Below are 17,526 nucleotides of genomic sequence, written 5' to 3' on the forward strand. Positions count from 1 at the left end.
GGACAGGTTGGAAGTTCGGCGCTGTGTTTGGACGCTCTGGTGCCTTCCCGGCCGAATGCGTCCATCCGGTAGCACCTCCAGACTTCCTGTCCCTGCCGCTGGACCGCAAGACCGAGCCTCGAGGAGGGGCGGGTCAGTTTGCCGTGTCGTCAGCGGTGGCGGTGGCTGTGGCGTCCACCATGGCAGCACATGAGATTGATCAAACCATCGAGGTGGGCTCCTCGTACGTCCAGCCACATTGTGACTCGTGGAATGACGAGTGTTTTCTACTCAGAGGGTTTCTCTGGACGGCTTCGATGGCGACGTGGATGAGAGGACCCTGCAGGACAGCAAATACGACATGCCTGAATTTGCCAGGAAGTACTTCAGACAGGCAGCCAGTGGGAGAGGGTGAGGCTGACACAAACAAGAGACGGTCACTATGGAGACGGATGACTTAGAAGCAACTGTGTTTTAAACGATGCTTTCAGGGACTCCATGAAGAACAAGAGCAAGAGCCGAGACTCCAGGGTACCTGAAGAAATGGTCAAGTTCTCCAAGGTGCAGCCATTAATAACAAATGTTATGAGTGTCGTGGTTGACGTTTACATGAAGTGTGTTTATGTGGTCTACAGACTCCCCTGAGCGAGTCTCTGATAGAATTCACCGACCCGGCCATGAACAGAGTGGCGGCAGACCTCTTTCTCTGTAGGTCCTCCTGTGGTCTAATCACATCTTCTCACCATGACACCTTATCATCTCATCATGTTGTGTAATCATTTCTGTAGTGGTGATGCGCTTCATGGGCGACGCTCCGTTAAGGGGACTGACGGAACAGGAAGTGGTCAGCACGTTCCTCAAGGTGACACACACGTGTATAAACTAGGGTGCGCCGATCAATCGGCCACCGAAAAGTCACAATATCGATATTGGCCGATACTTGCTTTAAAACGCAAAGCAGAGGGGGGGGCGAACCTGCTTTTCATTCATGTGTTCAGTGAATAATGTAAGAAGACTCGATATAAGTCATTCATTCATTTTCTACCGCTTATCCTCACGAGGGTCGCGGGGGATGCTGGAGCCTATCCCAGCTGTCTTTGCACGAGAGGCGGGGTACACCCTGGACTGGTGGCCAGCCAATCACAGGGCACATATAGACAAACAACCATTCACACTCACATTCATACCTATGGACAATTTGGAGTCGCTAATTAACCTAGCATGTTTTTGGAATGTGGGAGGAAACCGGAGTACCCGGAGAAAACCCACGCATGCACGGGGAGAACATGCAAACTCCACACAGAGATGGCCGAGCAGGGAATCGAACCCAAGTCTCCTAGCTTGTGTGGTCATTTCATTCATTTTCTACCACTTATCCTCACAAGGGTTGCAGCATGTTTTTGGAATGTGGGAGGAAACCAGAGTACCCATGTCCCATGTCTCCTAGCTGTTTGGTCTGCGCGCTAACCACTCCACCACCGTGCAGCCCGACTCGATATAAGTGCATTGTGAAATACAAATGGTGAGTTGTGGACAGCTAGGAGACCGGAGTTCAATTCCACCCTCGGCCATCTCTGTGTGGAGTTTGCATGTTCTCCCCGTGCATGCGTGGGTTTTCCCCGGGTACTCCGGTTTCCTCCCACATTCCAAAAACATGCTAGGTTAATTAGCAACTCCAAATTGTCCATAGGTATGAATGTGAGTGTGAATGGTTGTTTGTCTATATGTGCCCTGTGATTGGCTGGCCACCAGTCCAGGGTGTACCCCGGCCTCTCGCCCAAAAAAGACAGCTGGGATAGGCTCCAGCACCCCCGTGATCCCCATGAGGATAAGCGGTAGAAAATGAATGAATGAATAATTGTTACTAATATTGCTGAAAGTACATGTAAACATTTACACTGCATGTGTGTGATCGGTATTGGTATCGGCTGATTTCACTCATGGATTATCGGGATCGCCATCGGCAGCATGAAACCCTGATTGGATCATCCCTAGTATACACTGCAGTCAAGGTCCATCTGTGTGTGTGTGTGTGTGTGTGCTGCAGCTGATAGGAGAGTTCACCTTGATGAGGGACGAGGCTTACTGTCAGGTGATCAAACAGATCACCACCAACACCAGCGCTAAACCGTACGTCTCTTTACATTACAATGTATATTTGACAACACCTGTGGTGGACTGTGACCCGTGTGTGTGTGTGTATGTGTGTGTGTGTGTGTGTGTGTGTGTGTGTGATGTAGTGACAGCTGCCAGCGAGGGTGGAGGCTGCTCTACATCCTGACTGCTTTCAGTCGGTGCTCCGAGGTCCTCAAGCCCTTCTTGCTGAAATACCTGACACAGGCCTGTCTCGGCGCCGGCGTACAGTATCAGGGTAACGAAAAACACACAGTCACGTCGCTACGTAGCGGTTTGAACTGTGTCGTAGGTTTAAATGACCTGAACAGGAACCATAATAATAACATGATAATAATATTCCATATGAGCAAAGCAACATCATCCTAACTGTCTTGCGATGCTGCGTCTTAGGTATCGCCAAAGCGTGTGAGCAAAACCTGAAGAAGACGTTCCAACATGGAGGCCGCAATGTTCCACCCGGCAACATGGAGCTAAAAGCCATGATGGTAAGTTCGTTTTTATGTTCTTTGATCCATCATTCAGATGAACGACCGCTGTGACATGAGAATGAACGTGCACTTCCTCAGGCGGGCAGAAGCTCCAAACGTCAGCTCTTCCTCTTTCCGGGAGGCATCGAACGTCACGTGAAAATCAAAACGTGCTCGGTAAGTGCTGAGCGAGGTTCCACTCGCCGTGTACGCTTTGTGTTGATGTCTCGGTGTTGTTGTCAAGGTTTCCCTGGAGGTGATCGAGGAACTGTGTTATGAGATGGGCTTGCATAGACTGGAGGCCATCGAGGAATACGCCATATTTTTGGTCACCGGCAGAGGTAATTTCAAGGCACTACATCACAACAGTGTTTTGTCAACTAGGTCTCCAAATGGCTATGGCAGGGGGTGTTCAAAATGCGGCATGGGGCCATTTTTTTTGTCCACACCTCATTTTGTATGTCCTCTGCAAATTCCACAAATAAAATAGAAACTGTATGACAAATTAGGCTGCACGGCAGTCGAGTGTTTAGCGTGCAGACCTCACAGCTAGAACACCAGGGTTCGATTCCACCCTCGGCCATCTCTGTGTGGAGTTTGAATGTTCTCCCTGTGCATGCATGGGTTTTCTCCGGGTACTCCGGTTTCCTCCCACATTCCAAAAACATGCTAGGTTAATTAGCGACTCCAAATTGTCCATAGGTATGAATGTGAGTGTGAATGGTTGTTTGCCTATATGTGCCCTGTGATTGGCTGGCCACCAGTCCAGGGTGTACCCCGCCTCTCGCCCGAAGACAGCTGGGATAGGCTCCAGCAACCCCCGCAACCTTTGTGAGGATAAAGCGGTAGAAAATGAATGAATAATAATAATAATAACGATCTGTATAGCTGCATGGCAGATGAGTGGTTAGCGCGCAGACCTCACAGCTAGGACACCCAAGTTCGATTCCACCCTCGGCCATCTCTGTGTGGAGTTTGCATGTTCTCCTTGTGCATGCGTGGGTTTTCTCCGGGTACTCCGGTTTCCTCCCACATTCCAAAAACATGCTAGGTTAATTAGCGACTCCAAATTGTCCATAGGTATGAATGTGAGTGTGAATGGTTGTTTGTCTATATGTGCCCTGTGATTGGCTGGCAACCTCTCGCCCAAAGACAACTGGGATAGGCTCCAGCACGCATGATGAATGAATGAAATGAATGAATGTATGAAAAATTATTACATAATTATTAAATGATTAAAATAAATAAAAATTAGATATTGCATCATGGAGGTATTGTTTTTTCTTCCGATGATATCAACGGGAATTCTTGGTGCAAATGTTGGAAAGGGTGGTTTTGGGAATAAGCCCACCCGTGTGCCCAGGTCAGAACGTGCGCCCTCTAAACAAGCACGAGTACATCCTGGATGTCGCCACGGAAGCCGAGGTCGTCGACAACAACTATAGCTTCTGGTTCCGACGGGTGGTGTGGACTCAGCCTCTCAAGTTTGACAGCGAGCTCTACGTGGCCATGCACTACAACCAGGTACCGCAGACCAATATCGCCATTGTTTTTTTTCTGCTTATAATACATTTTCCCTTTGGATTGTAAATATACAATTTGCAATGAAATTGCTGCTTATGGGTAAAGGGTAAGACATCTTGCTTTAATACTTCTAGTCTCATATGTTTCCTTTATGCACCAATGAGCTTGTACTATCACTTCACTGATTGCATACGTTACATTCTGGGCAAAACAACAGTAGGCACTGGTATCAGTTGATACTGGTGTCGTAATGAAGTGCTGGACAGTATCGGTTTTGGTTGCTATTGTAACGGTATCATGCCCCCAAGTGTCAGTATCAGTATCTGATACTGGCATGCGGGGAATGATACTGGGTCTGATACCAGACAAACCATGTGATGATCTTATTATCACATACTACAGTATTAATTGGCCCTGTACTCTAGAAACAGCCCATGAATGATACGGGAAAAGGCCGAAATGATACTGTGTCAAAGCCCAGGGCAGTGATACTGATAAAATATTAACCATATTAACCAAATTTTAACCATGTCCAGTATCAGCCCCCGTAGCTGTCCAATCAGAGCGCTGTGCTCTGGTATTGTGCCCGTGAAACAACCAATCAGAGAACAGGGCAAACTAGATTAATGGAACTTTAATTGTCAGACATTGATAAGATAAAACTGTTGATAAAATATTATTGTTGAAATATTTTTGCAATTATTGTGTTTACACTGTTTAGATATAATACATGTAATAAACTGAACATTTTCTGGAAATAAAATGGCCTTTTGATTAAATAGTACGTGATAATAAGCTCATGATTAAATAGTATGTGATAATAAGATCACCACCACGCGGGGGCATGATACTGGGCCTGATACCAGACAAACCATGTGATAACCTATAAGTATCAGTTGATACCGGTGTCGTAATGAAGTGCTGGACAGTATCGGTTTTGGTTGCTATTGTAACGGTTGATATCGGTTTTGGTAATGAAGTGCTGGACAGTCTCGGTATTATAGGTTATCACATGGTTTGTCTGGTATCAGGCCCAGTATCATGCCCCCGCGTGCCAGTATCAGCCCGAGACCGAAGGTGATGATGTTATTATCACATACTATTTAATCATGAGCTTATTATCATGTACTATTCAATCAAAAGACCATTTTGTTTCCAGAAAATTTTCAGTTTATTACATGTATTATATCTAAACAGTGTAAACTGTGTGTTCACGCTCGTGCGCTGTTCTCTGATTGGTTGTTTCACGGGCACGATACCAGAGCAGCGCGCTCCGAGTGGACAGCTACGGGGGCTGATACTGGACATGGTTAAACTCTATATTTTATCAGTATCACTGCCCTGGGCTTTGACACAGTATCATTTCGGCCTTTTCCCGTATCATTCATGGGCGGTTTCTAGGGTACAGGACCAATTAATACTGTAGTATGTGATATCGTTAAGAAAGCCAATATGGGGCATCTCTAATGAAAGCCTCACCTTGTTCTTTACGCTGTGAGTCTAGATCCTGCCGGACTACCGCAAAGGTCTCCTCAACGTTCTTCCACACGGAACAGTGAGTGATCAACAGTTCCATCAGATCTCCAAGCTGGCGGCCTTGCAGCACCGAGCCAAAGACATCCTCTTCATCCCCAGCATGTAAGGAAAATATCAATATTTATATTGTGGTACATGGAAAAATGACTCATGTCTCCGGTTTGTGGAAGTCTGCCTGGCAACAGGGGCATTAAAGTACTCCTAGAATAAATGGATCAACACAAAATAATGAAAATAATGGCCGCTTTGTGCTCTAAGTGTTCTCACACATCCTGCTAAGATGAAGAAATAATAATGACCGCTACAGTATCGCACCGTAGATTGAACATGCACCACTGTGATGTTCAACAAGCGTACAGTGGAGAGACTTGTTGACAGGTCCAGGATCAGTTGTGGGTGCGGTTGTCTTCTCTTATCTCTGTGGCTCTCTTTCTCTGGAGTACATCAGCATCAGCGGAACGCCGCAGCTGGAGCGAAAAGAGATGAATGACAACGTGTTGATGTCAGCCTGTGATCTCGCTTCCTCCAGACACGAGCTGTCGGAGTACATCGCCGCGCCTCTCTTCAAAAAGCAGCCGCCCCAGCAGTGGGTTCTGATGGCGACGCAGCACATGCAGCAAGTGCAGACCCTGAGTCCGCACCAGGCCCGAGCACAGTTCCTGGGTAAGATTGGTAGAGTCCGGTGGTTGTTTTTTTCAACATGATTATATTTTTCATCCGTGCCAGGGGTCCCGCAATGGCCTCCACGCTGAAACTAAGACAGTTTAAAAGTGATATATCAAATCAAATCAACTTTATTTGTATAGCACTTTTCCTCCAAAGACATGCAACACAAAGTGCTTTACCGAATTAAAACAATTACCACAATTAAAAGAAAAAAACAAAGAAACAAAAGAAAGCCCCTCCTTCCCACCCTCCATACTAGACCCACACACACACACAATCACACACAGTAGGGAGACATGGCATGGCACTGAGGAACAAGGAAACGCCACCTTTGGGGGCGTCCTCACTGGGAGGTCCTGCAGGCCGTGCCATCGGAGGACCAGCACCCGGGCCCCCCGACTCCGACAAACGGGCGAACCCCCACATTAAAGCGAGGAACCCCCAGCCGGCCGGGTCAAAGGGACCCAAGGATGGCACCCCCTCAGCAGACCTGACACAGCCCCCAGTGTGGAGGACCCCCCCCCTGAGGAAACACTGGAGTTAAAAGCTGAAGACTAAGAGCATAAAATAGGACTACCTACCAAGATAAAAACAAAAAACTGGAGTTAAAAGCTGAAGACCAAGAGCAAAAAAATAGGACTAAAAAATAAAACATAACACTGGAGTTAAGAGCTGAAGACCAAGAGCAAAAAAAATAGGACTAAAAAGATAAAAACAAAACACTGGAGTTAAAAGCTGAAGACTAAGAGCATAAAATAGGACTACCAAGATAAAAACAAAACACTGGAGTTAAAAGCTGAAGACTAAGAGCATAAAATAGGACTACCAAGATAAAAACAAAACACTGGAGTTAAAAGCTGAAGACCAAGAGCAAAAAAAAATAGGACTAAAAAGATAAAAACAAAACACTGGAGTTAAAAGCTGAAGACTAAGAGCATAAAATAGGACTAAAAAGATAAAAACATCAGAAAAGTTTAAAAATATTAATTAAAAGCCTGATTAAAAAGGTGCATCTTTAATCTTTTGGTGCTTGTAGAGTTTGGTGCTTGTAAATTTGGTGATCAAATGCCCTCAAGTTTGATTCCCCTCATTGTACATGTTACTGTGTGTCTGCAGGTCTGATCAGTGCGTTCCCTATGTTTGGCTCGTCGTTCTTCTACATCCACAGCAGCAGCTCCACTTCATTTTACGCCCCGTGTATCGTTGCCGTTAATCAAAACGGTCTCCACTTCCTGCACAAAAGCACACACGTGAGGGGCCACACTGTGCTGCGTTCACTGTACTTACATGCAGCTGCAATTCAGAGCTGAAGTGGTGTAATTGTAATTGTTTCCTGGAGCAGGAAGTGATGGCAACGGTCCCGCTGGTGGAGGTGCAGGCCAGCCGCACCCAGAGGCCCTCTGCTGGATCTAGTTACCCCTACGTGGACCTCACACTGGGCGACATGGTCACACAGCGGCTCATTCAGCTGCAGCTGGAGCAGGTAGCCCCCGCGGGGGACGCCATCACACGTGACATTTGCTCAGTCCGTGTCTGCTTGTCCAGAGCTCTTACGCCCGCAAGTGTTTCTCCACAGGGCCTGGAGTTGTGTCGAGTCATCGCCATGCAGGTGGAAAACATGATGTTGGTGCGTGAAAAGAGGCTCACCCTGCCGCCCAGCGAAATCACCATGCTGTAGCACGCGTGCATGCAATCACATTTAGTTTCTCAAACCAGCAGCAGATCAAAACGCATTATTGCCACCGCCACACGTTTACGCACTGGACACATTAGGCACACCTGCACGCAGATAGAGCAAATTACATCTTAGATACTGAGGCTGACTTTAAATATCAATTTAACAGTATTTGTACGTTTGATGGGACTTTGTCGATTATGTAGCAGGATTACTCGAAAACAACATCTTGAATTAGCGCCAATTGGAGCAATGACCCACTACATTAACCAGCAGGAGCTGTGGCGACACATATGTTGTAATGCCAATTACCGCCACCTACAGGACTGGAGTGGAAAGCATCTTATTTAGCCATCAATTGACTATTTTCTAATGCTAAACTTGTATTTTCTGTCATCTTTTTGTTTATAATCATTTCTTTAAACTGCGCAAGTGTGCCTAATGTTATGGTCGGTGAGGGTATAACTATGCATATTTGTACCACTTGTATTGAATTGCTCAAATGTACTGTAAAGTAATATCAGGACAAATTGCAAACCAATGTACTTTTATTTGCTGATTAATATGACAGATGTGTCGAGTGTATAAAAGTATTTTGTATCTTTTTAAATTATTTTTAAGTCCTTATTGACATTGTTTTCAGAAAAGTGTATTATATCTGCTCAGTTTTGTAAAATAGTGTTTTATGAAAATAAATTCAGTGGCAGCACACTTGTATGAAAATGTATGGCGTATTAATTGGCAAAATTTGACTGAATGGTACAATGTACACATGCTTACTACAAAAATAAGTTGTTTTTTTATTTTATTTTATGGCCGATAAATAGCTTAAGCTCAGGTTTAGAGGTCAATTTTCAGGGTTCCCAAAATGGACATGACGCTTCTGGGTGTCACGTGACAGTACCGCCCCAAGAAGGCGGCTCTGTTCACAACTGAGCATGCGCAGACCACTGGCAGGCTACACGAGTTTATTTTCAGCGTTTTCCTCCAAAGAGGCTCTCCGCCGCTTGCTAAAGCGGCCATTGCCGGAGGAATGACAAGGTTTTCCCTGGGTTCCTCAAGGTAAATCCGGGTGGGGGACGCCGTTATTTGGAATTTAGCGGCGACTTGTGAGATGTTGCGGCGTGCTTTTGCTGCATTTCCAGGCGGCGACGGAGCGACCAAGCCAGGCTAGCTTGGCTAAGCTAGCTAGCGGTTAGCCGCTGTTAGCTCCGTTGGCTAACTACGTGACGACGTCGAGTTTAACTTTGGCTTTCTTTGTTTGTTGGCTTCCATATCGCTCCAGGAATATCGACTGTTCTGCTGACGCGGACACTAAATCCCCGTGTCGAGGCACCGGCAGGACGAAGGGGGAAGAAGGTAGCTGGTGCTAGCTACTACTCATGCTAGCTAACCGCTACACTATCACGGACTCCTTTTGACGTCGTGTCGGCTCGTAGCAACCCTGCCCAAGCGGATCCCGCTCCTCCGTGCAGCCCTGACACATGATATCCGCCAGCTAACTTTGGAGTCAACTTCCACAGACATGGCCGCCAGCGGTTACTCCGACCTGAGGGAGAAGCTGAGGTCGATGCCTCCACACAGAGACGAGCACGAGACCAGCAACGGGAGGGGGCGGAAACGCCGGCACCGCGAGTCCGACGATGACGACTGCGAGCACAGCGACGACAGCGCCGAGCACCGGGAGCTGGAGGCCCATCGAGTGAAGAGCAGCATCCTTCAGAAGAGCATCTTCACGCCGGAGGAGTGCGTCCGAATCGAGGAAAAGATCGACCAAGTGGTGGCCAAAGGGGAAGCCGGACTGTACCGCGAGCACACAGTGGACCGGGCGCCCCTCCGCAACAAGTACTTCTTCGGGGAGGGCTACACGTACGGCGCCCAGCTGGAGAAGCGCGGTCCGGGTCAGGAGCGCCTGTACCGCAAGGGCGAGGTGGATGACATCCCGAGCTGGGTGCACGAGCTGGTCATCCAGCGGCTGGTGTCCAGCGGCGTGATACCGGAGGGCTTTGTCAACAGCGCCGTCATCAACGACTACCAGCCGGGCGGTTGCATCGTTTCACACGTCGACCCCCTGCACATCTTTGCGCGGCCCATCGTGTCCGTGTCCTTCTTCAGCGACAGCGCGCTCTGCTTCGGCTGCCGCTTCCAGTTCAAGCCCATCCGGGTGTCCGAGCCGGTTTTTGTGCTGCCGGTCAGGAGAGGCAGCGTCACGGTCCTCAGGTGAGTCCGAAAGTCTGAATAGTCACATTATCACATTAAAAACATCCATTTTCTTCTTAGTGGTTATGCTGCGGATGACATCACCCACTGTATCAGACCCCAGGACATCAAGGAGAGGCGTGCTGTCATCATCCTTCGGAAGTGAGTGGATACATGAGTTTGATGTAGATCCCGCTATTTACTGGGGTTGTTACTCTCCGAGACCCCCCCACCCCCCCTTCCTGAATAGCAAGTCATTGAGACGCCCACGGAAATGTCTATTTCTGATACTCGAGCAAAGCTGAGTCCAATGCTATGCCGTTATGGCTCCTCCCTCTCAGATGGACGGAGGGAGCAAGCCGACTTGCTAGCCATCCACGTTTGTTTACATGTTTGAGCGGCGGTTTTCCTGTCGGAAAATATGGGAGCCCGTTTTTTGCAGAGCTGCTGGGGAAAAAAAATGCGTGCTGTGATTCCCTGTCAGTGCCGCGCGGCTAAGATGAAAGTCAAACAAGGAAGTGGAGATTCTGGAGGTCAAAGGTGAATTCAGTTAATTCATGACCTTCATATTGTTCTTTAGTGAATGGCTAAGAGCTAGCGTCCCAGAGGCTGAATTGAGGAGCTATAGCCGACTTCACTTGCACTGTTTGCAGGCCCCCTGTGGGGGGGCATCCTGGTCACGTTAACATTCAAATGTCCATCTGGACAGCATTTTTTAATGACCGCTTTGCAGTTTGGGGAAAAATCTGATACCGATATCCACTGATATAGCATATTATTATGCTGATATGGGGCCAATATTACCGACCGTCCCTACTACAAATTATTTTTTGTATGTGCAGTGGGCCCGAGTATGGACACCGCTGCTTTATTAAAAGTAATGAGTTGTGTTGTAATGAAAAGTTGTGTACTGAAGCCTGATTTATTTATTTTTTTAATAACAAAGCTGGCTCTTGTCAAGCGGTACGCGCCTCAAATGTAATGGTAATGGTTTTATTTCATTTGAACATGCATCAGATTACAATTGAATGCATCACATAATCAGTTCACAGTTCCACATGTCCAAAAGGAGTAGGAAGAAGCAAAGCTTATTAAATCCATCTGGTACTTTTACAATCAGTAACTGTTACGTTTGTTCACTTCCTGCTTTCCTAATATAATTTAAGTTTTTTTTTTTTTTAAATTAAAAATTCTATTTTTTATTTTGGGTCACATACCGAAGTACGAGATGATATGACTTTAACAATCAGTAACTGTTACATTTGTTCACTTCCTGCTTTCCTAATATAATAAAAAAATATTGTTGTTTTTAAATTAAAAATTCTATATATTTATTTATTTAGTATTTATTTATTTTGGGCCATGTACCGAAATACGAGGTGATATGAGCATCCAATGACATAATGTGTACCATAGTAAGTGTCAATATAGTGATATATATAGCACATCATGACTGGTTCAAGACTCTTCATCCTTGTATTTAGCAAACATCAACTGCTTGTATTGTTTCTTGAATTGGCTCATCGTTGTGCATTGTTTGGGGTCCTTACTCAATCCATTCCATAGTTTGATTCCACATACTGAAATGCTATGGCTTTTTAACGTAGTCCTAGCATAGAAGTGTTTCAAATGTACTTCTTCCCTGAGATCATATTTCTCCTGTACCTCAAATGTATGTATAATATATTGCTGTCATCATTAAGAAGTCCATTCGATGTAATGAAATGTCGATGTTGCTTTTTGTGTTGATTTCACTCTGTGGTCTCTGACCATGACGTTTACAAACGTCCAAGCACCCAGTGACTGTTTGTTTTCCACCCCGACAGGACCAGACCCGATGCCCCCAGACTTGACTCCGACAGCCCTTTAAGCTCCGCTCCCACAGAGAGACCCGCTCCCCTCAAAGCCAAACGCTCTCATCGGAAAGCGGACCCAGACGCCGCACACAGGCATGCAACCGTCTGACCTTTCCCTGCAACTCTACCTTATCCATCTCCTGTTTGGTTGTTGGACATCTTGTTTAAATCTTTCTATCTTTCCGCCCTCCAGGCCAAGAGTCCTAGAGATGGACAAGGAGGAGAACAGGCGTCCGTCGTCCTTCAGCCAGAGGCGTCACAGCATCACTTCGGACGACCACAGGAAGCGAGAGCACGACTACGACAAACACAGAGAGAGCTCCGCGCGCAAAGTAAAGATGAGACGCCACTGAGGATCGCACCCGACACGTTTCTTTTTAGGTGTTCTGATCTTCTCTCGCTTCAGTTGTAGCCCAGCAGAAAGCACAGTACTCATTTCTTTGTTTCTGTCATCACTTCTACTTCTCATTCACCTTCAATTGAAACATTGTTTGAGAGAGGCACAGAGTTTGGCATGTTTTTGTTGATAAGGGAGGTGTAAATACCTTCCAAGCGAAAGTACTTGTAAATAATAAAGGAATCTTGAGCTGTAATCTACCTTGTACAATAACGTTTGTGTAGCCTTTGAGTGAGGGAACTTTTATGATGAAAGACACCTTAGTTCTTTTCCACGTCCTCAAACATTTATGACCTCTACCTTTTTCTTTTTCTTTCTCAGCAAACACCATTTTAGATTATGGAAAATGTGGGCCTTGTTTCTCGAAGCGTGTGAGAGGCCATGTTGCTTTTCTGTATTAAATCAGAATGTTCCTCATCACACTTGGACTGGTGTGTGTGTGTGTATCATTTTCATAGAAATTGCTGTTGGAACTCAGGTTGTCAAATTATGAAAAAATTTGATGTGTTTTTCAAATAATTTTATGAACAAAGATGACATTTTATACATTTGTATTAACTCCAAATGAACTGCAAACTTAAATCAATGTATAAAAAAATACCACGACTGCCAACCACTCCCTTAATAGTAAATCACACCAACAACGTGTTATTATGAGCCTCAAGCGTTGCATTCAAAGACACCACGTAATATGAATTAATGTTTTGAGTGTGATGCATGTTGTGGGATTTCCATCGAATTGTACTTTAGTGAGTGATAAGAATATGCACGTTTTGTTTTTCTTTGTCTATTTACGTAGACCACAAATACATGTTACATGAATGTGAATGTGGTTGTTTGTCTATATGTGCCCTGCCATTGGCTGGCCACCAGTACCCCGCCTCTCGCCCAAAGTCAGCCGGGATAGGCTGCAGGATACCCGAGACTATAATGAGCATAAGTGGTATAGAAAATAGATGGACGGGTTATTGTTTTACTACATTTTGCAGCACTTTGGAAACTGTTTGTAAAATGTGGATTGGATTCCTTTGGATTGGTCAGTTCCTAGTAGTAGTAGTAGTTGCATAGTCATTCCTGCGGAGGGCGCTGCCGCCTCTTCTTGCCGCCTGAGATTTATATTGAGGTCGAAGAAGATTTCCGACAACAGCTGTTAGCTAGCATGCTACAGTTATATGAATGTGAAGTTGAGCTGTAGTACTTTAAGTAGTTTCCTCAATTGCATCTTTAACAAGACGAATGGTTTGGTGCCGCGCTGCTTTTGTTCACCATACACTGAGTGGTAAGTTATTATATTTAAAAGTTGACCGTAACGGACGAAATTAGCTGAGTGCTAGCACTAGCAGCTGGCGTCTTCCTGGTCGCACTCAGTCAGTCAGACGGGAAAAAAACAACACTAAAGAAACAACAGGGTGGGCATATTTGTAGATAAATGTCGTTTCCACAGAACACGACGAGAGCTGAGGCCGCCAGTCAGTGCTTTGAAAACTAGCAAAGGTCTTAACTCTTAATCACATGACTGATTTGCATGTCGCATTCATGGACACCTGACTTCCATGGACACTTTATGTCCGATTCGGGCTTTATTTAAAAGAAATGTTTCTGTCATGCTTGAAAAAATGACGGTGTTGATTGACTCCGCCCACAAGAGGTCATATAGACTGGTGAGGTTCAATTCGATACTGAAATATCGATACTTCCGATACCAGCCTGGATTTTTCTCAGTATTGGATGGGAATAATATCAGTGGTATCATTAATGGTACGTTCAAACGCCCTGAGAGAAAATGGAGTAAGGTTTAGTTCAGTGTAACCCGAAGAGGAAAGTTGTTAAATATGTCACCCCCACTGGTGTGCCTATAAATAGGACGCAATGCTCTGGAACTTTCTCTTCAAGTAATCACCTGTTGCCGTTGTAGGTGCCAATAAAGTGTGTTTATATGTGTGGTGCATGTACAATACTGACACCTAGTGGCCAATGTAGAATAGTAGCCTTTAATCTTCTTAATGGCTTTTATTTATTATGCCATTTTTATGCTTGTGAATGCTTAATTCTGAAGTAACATGGCTTGTCGTTTTTTTTTCTTGACCCCGAACACATCACATGACACGTTTGTTCCCGTGGAGGCTGACGGGGAGGAGCCACGATGAACTTCCAAGGCGGTCGGAGAAGAGGCGAGGACGGAATCGCCGTGGTGATCAACTTCCTGCTGTCCAACGCTCGCCTGGTGTTGGGAGTGGGCGGAGCCGCCATGTTGGGCATCGCCACGCTGGCGGTGAAGCGAGTGAGTACACAAGAACATCTGATGGCGTTCCTTAACAGATGTTGTGCACCGCTTGTGCTTTTGTCCAGCTGATTGAGCGTGCGGGCCGCGCCGCCGAGGAGGAGAAGGTGGAGCAAAAGATGTCCGAGAGCTGGGAGGAGCTGAGCTTGGTGTCGTCGTCGCCTACATTGATCAAGAGGGGTCTTGAGGGCGTGGTCATGCAGCACGTCGCCAAGGCAACCGGATCAAAGAAAGGTGAGAACACACGCATATGAAGCATCCTGCGTGACTCAGCGGCTTCTCTCGTCAATCAGCTGACCTCTGCGGACGAAGCCAAACGTCTTCTGATGAACCCAAAGCTGAGCCAAAGTCCCACGGGGTCCACTCGTGTGTCCCCACACTACAGGTAGGACCACCCCGGGACCGAGACACCGAGCACCCCGAGTCACGACGGTTCCACTTTTATATGTGCAGGATCGTCTGCTGCAGTTCTACCACACCCGGGCGGCGCTCTCTCCGTCGGAGGTCCACCGGGCTCAGTCTCGGGCTCTGGACATCTGCACCGAGATCCAAGGCTTCCTGCACAGCCGTCTATCCGACATGCCGCTAGGAGAGATGAGCCTCGGCGGCTCTCTGCTGGACGACCTGCAGGTGTGAGCACCAACATCTGGTGTGTTTTTCCCAGCGTCCGTGCAACCGTTGTTTGATTCCCATGTGGTGTTCAGGTGGTCGCTGCAGACCATGCGTGTCTGCTGGTGCCTTTGCAGCTGGAGGCTTCTCTGTGGCGTCTCATCCCTGGAGAGGAGACGCTGCTCACGCATCCTCTGCACTGGATGGTCCGACGTGTCAACTTGGAATATTTTCCCAGAGGACGCAGCTACTGGGACAGGTGGGCCATTTTATGCTTTCAGTCACATTTTTCAAGCTAGGAGACCAGGGTTCAATTCCACACTCGGCCATGTGGAGTTTGCATGTTCTCCCCGTGCATGCGTAGGTTTTTACTCCGGGTACTCCGGTTTCCTCCCACATTCCAAAAACATGCTAGGTTAATTAGCGACTCAAGACAGCTGGGATAGGCTCCAGCAACCCCTGTAACTCTTATGAGGATAAGCGGCAGAAAATGAATGAAATTACCATACAAGCTAGGAGACCCGGGTTCGATACCCTGCTCGGCCATCTCTGTGTGGAGTTTGCATGTTCTCCCCGTGCATGCGTGGGTTTTCTCCGGGTACTCCGGTTTCCTCCCACATTCCAAAAACATGCTAGGTTAATTAGCGACTCCAAATTGTCCATAGGTATGAATGTGAGTGTGAATGGTTGTTTGTCTATATGTGCCCTGTGATTGGCTGGCCACCAGTCCAGGGTGTACCACGCCTCTCGCCCGAAGACAGCTGGGATAGGCTCCAGCACCCCCGTGACCCTCGTGAGGATAAGCGTTGCCATTTTACACTTTAATTGGCAAGTTTTTTTATTATTTAAATTTTTTATTAAATAATTTTATTATAATTTGTTAATTTAATAACAATAATACAAAGTTTTTAAGGATGTTTTTATTGCCGTCTGTTTGAATGTATCTTGCCATATCATTTTGTGAACTTAATTCATGTTTTAATGTCATTTTTATGATTTTATTATGTTTTGTACAGTAAAATGCTAATATGCTAATATTTCTTCCACTTCCTGCAGGTACCTGGTGGGCGGCTACTTGTCAGCAGAGGCTGTTGTTAACATGTTGAGCAAAGCGGTGATGGAAACCATGAACTGGCCGTCCATCAGCAGCACTTTGGACTGTCTGGTTCGACCGGTGCTGGGGGGCCCGGACCTGAGACTGGAGATCGGGTGTGTCTTTTCTCCACTCTCGCTGCAAAGTGTTGCTGATTATTTCTTAGTCGTCATTCCTTCGTTTCCAGATGCACAAAAGAAAGCGGCTTAAGCGAACAGACCCTCTTTATCTCCGTGCTGCCTCTCCTGAGGGAGGGTGACGTGGTTCTGACCGGCCAGCCCGAGCTCACCGCCCCCTGGATGAACGCCTGGCATCTGTCCCTCTACCCCCTGGAGACGCGGCGCCTGGCTCAGTTGGACGCGGCCGACGACGGCTGCCGCAGACTGACCCTCAAGCTGCTCAAGGCGGTGTGCCGACTCAACCCCGCCCTGCGCCCTCTGGACTCCGCCCCCCTGGCCAACCTCGTTCTGCACCTGAGCGAGCGCGAGGGCAACTGGAGCGAGCGGAGCCTGCACCTTCGCTTCCGGCAGTGCGTCGCCGAGCTCATCGGCCACTTGGAGCAGGAGACCCTGCACAGCTACTTCAAGCCCACCGTCAACCTGCTGAGCGGACTGACGGACGACCAAGTGGACCAGATGGGCTTCATGCTGTACTGTGCCACCTCCGAGCCAGAAATACTGCTCATCTGACACGGTCCCATCCTGACAAGGCATGCCCACAAATGGAATCATGAGGATGTGATGCAGGACAAGGACTAGGAAGTGTTCATCAGGTGGAAAAGCTCTTTACATGCAAGTTGCCTCATTTTATTCTTCTTGCTTTTAAAACGTACAAATGTTTATTTCCTTGATGAGTGACATATTATGGGATGGAGTGAAAATGACAATAAAGCACTTGTTAATATTGTTGCCCTTTCCTTTGTGCTAGCTATGTCTTCGGGCGAGAGGCGGCGTACACCCTGGACTGGTGGCCAGCCAATCACAGGGCACATATAGACAAACAACCATTCACACTCACATTCATACCTATGGACAATTTGGAGTCGCTAATTAACCTAGCATGTTTTTGGAATGTGGGAGGAAACCGGAGTACCCGGAGAAAACCCACG

The 17,526-nt window shown here is 46.9% G+C and overlaps 3 protein-coding genes across 4 annotated transcripts in view; all 3 read left to right on the plus strand.

Annotated features, from left to right (window-relative positions):
• Positions 1-8,650, plus strand: part of myo15ab (myosin XVAb) — a 40,897-nt gene extending 32,247 nt beyond the window's left edge. The window contains 16 exon segments of the mRNA XM_078793245.1: positions 7-212; positions 275-390; positions 471-540; positions 615-687; positions 768-841; positions 2,027-2,109; positions 2,220-2,350; positions 2,506-2,600; positions 2,682-2,759; positions 2,827-2,923; positions 3,946-4,106; positions 5,611-5,744; positions 6,172-6,305; positions 7,425-7,558; positions 7,651-7,791; positions 7,885-8,650. Coding sequence (XP_078649371.1) covers positions 7-212; positions 275-390; positions 471-540; positions 615-687; positions 768-841; positions 2,027-2,109; positions 2,220-2,350; positions 2,506-2,600; positions 2,682-2,759; positions 2,827-2,923; positions 3,946-4,106; positions 5,611-5,744; positions 6,172-6,305; positions 7,425-7,558; positions 7,651-7,791; positions 7,885-7,986 — 1,829 coding nt within the window. The 3' untranslated portion in view covers positions 7,987-8,650.
• A 240-nt stretch (positions 8,651-8,890) lies between these two features.
• alkbh5 (alkB homolog 5, RNA demethylase) lies at positions 8,891-12,855 on the plus strand. Of its 2 annotated transcripts, none has more exons than XM_078793565.1 (5): positions 8,891-9,045; positions 9,269-10,203; positions 10,264-10,344; positions 12,009-12,131; positions 12,232-12,855. In XM_078793565.1, exons 2-5 carry the CDS (start codon positions 9,509-9,511, stop codon positions 12,389-12,391), a joined length of 1,059 nt encoding a protein of 352 aa, XP_078649691.1. In that variant the 5' UTR covers positions 8,891-9,045; positions 9,269-9,508; the 3' UTR covers positions 12,392-12,855. The 2 variants fall into 2 exon arrangements, with proteins under 2 accessions (XP_078649691.1, XP_057942910.1); XM_058086927.2 differs by having other exon boundaries at positions 8,927-9,045; positions 9,507-10,203.
• A 682-nt stretch (positions 12,856-13,537) lies between these two features.
• Positions 13,538-17,321, plus strand: mief2 (mitochondrial elongation factor 2). The gene is made up of 8 exons (XM_058075929.2): positions 13,538-13,714; positions 14,559-14,716; positions 14,785-14,950; positions 15,010-15,101; positions 15,170-15,346; positions 15,421-15,584; positions 16,382-16,534; positions 16,606-17,321. The coding sequence occupies exons 2-8, from the start codon at positions 14,579-14,581 to the stop codon at positions 17,105-17,107; spliced, it is 1,392 nt and encodes a 463-aa protein (XP_057931912.2). The 5' UTR covers positions 13,538-13,714; positions 14,559-14,578; the 3' UTR covers positions 17,108-17,321.
• The last annotated feature ends 205 nt before the right edge of the window (positions 17,322-17,526 follow it).

The sequence above is a fragment of the Doryrhamphus excisus genome, linkage group LG9, assembly GCF_037039965.1.
Source record: "Doryrhamphus excisus strain RoL-2023G ecotype Guam linkage group LG9, RoL_Dexc_Guam_v1.1, whole genome shotgun sequence".
NCBI lineage: Eukaryota > Metazoa > Chordata > Actinopteri > Syngnathiformes > Syngnathidae > Doryrhamphus > Doryrhamphus excisus.

Excerpts from the sequence above, each read along its gene's own strand:
- mief2 (XM_058075929.2), top strand. The coding sequence starts at position 14,579 with ATGAACTTCCAAGGCGGTCGGAGAAGAGGCGAGGACGGAATCGCCGTG. Across the intron at positions 14,951-15,009 it reads GGCAACCGGATCAAAGAAAG|CTGACCTCTGCGGACGAAGC; the intron begins GTGAGAACACAC and ends CTCGTCAATCAG. Across the intron at positions 15,585-16,381 it reads GGACGCAGCTACTGGGACAG|GTACCTGGTGGGCGGCTACT; the intron begins GTGGGCCATTTT and ends CACTTCCTGCAG.
- alkbh5 (XM_078793565.1), top strand. The coding sequence starts at position 9,509 with ATGGCCGCCAGCGGTTACTCCGACCTGAGGGAGAAGCTGAGGTCGATG. Across the intron at positions 10,204-10,263 it reads GGCAGCGTCACGGTCCTCAG|TGGTTATGCTGCGGATGACA; the intron begins GTGAGTCCGAAA and ends TTTTCTTCTTAG. Across the intron at positions 12,132-12,231 it reads GACCCAGACGCCGCACACAG|GCCAAGAGTCCTAGAGATGG; the intron begins GCATGCAACCGT and ends TCCGCCCTCCAG.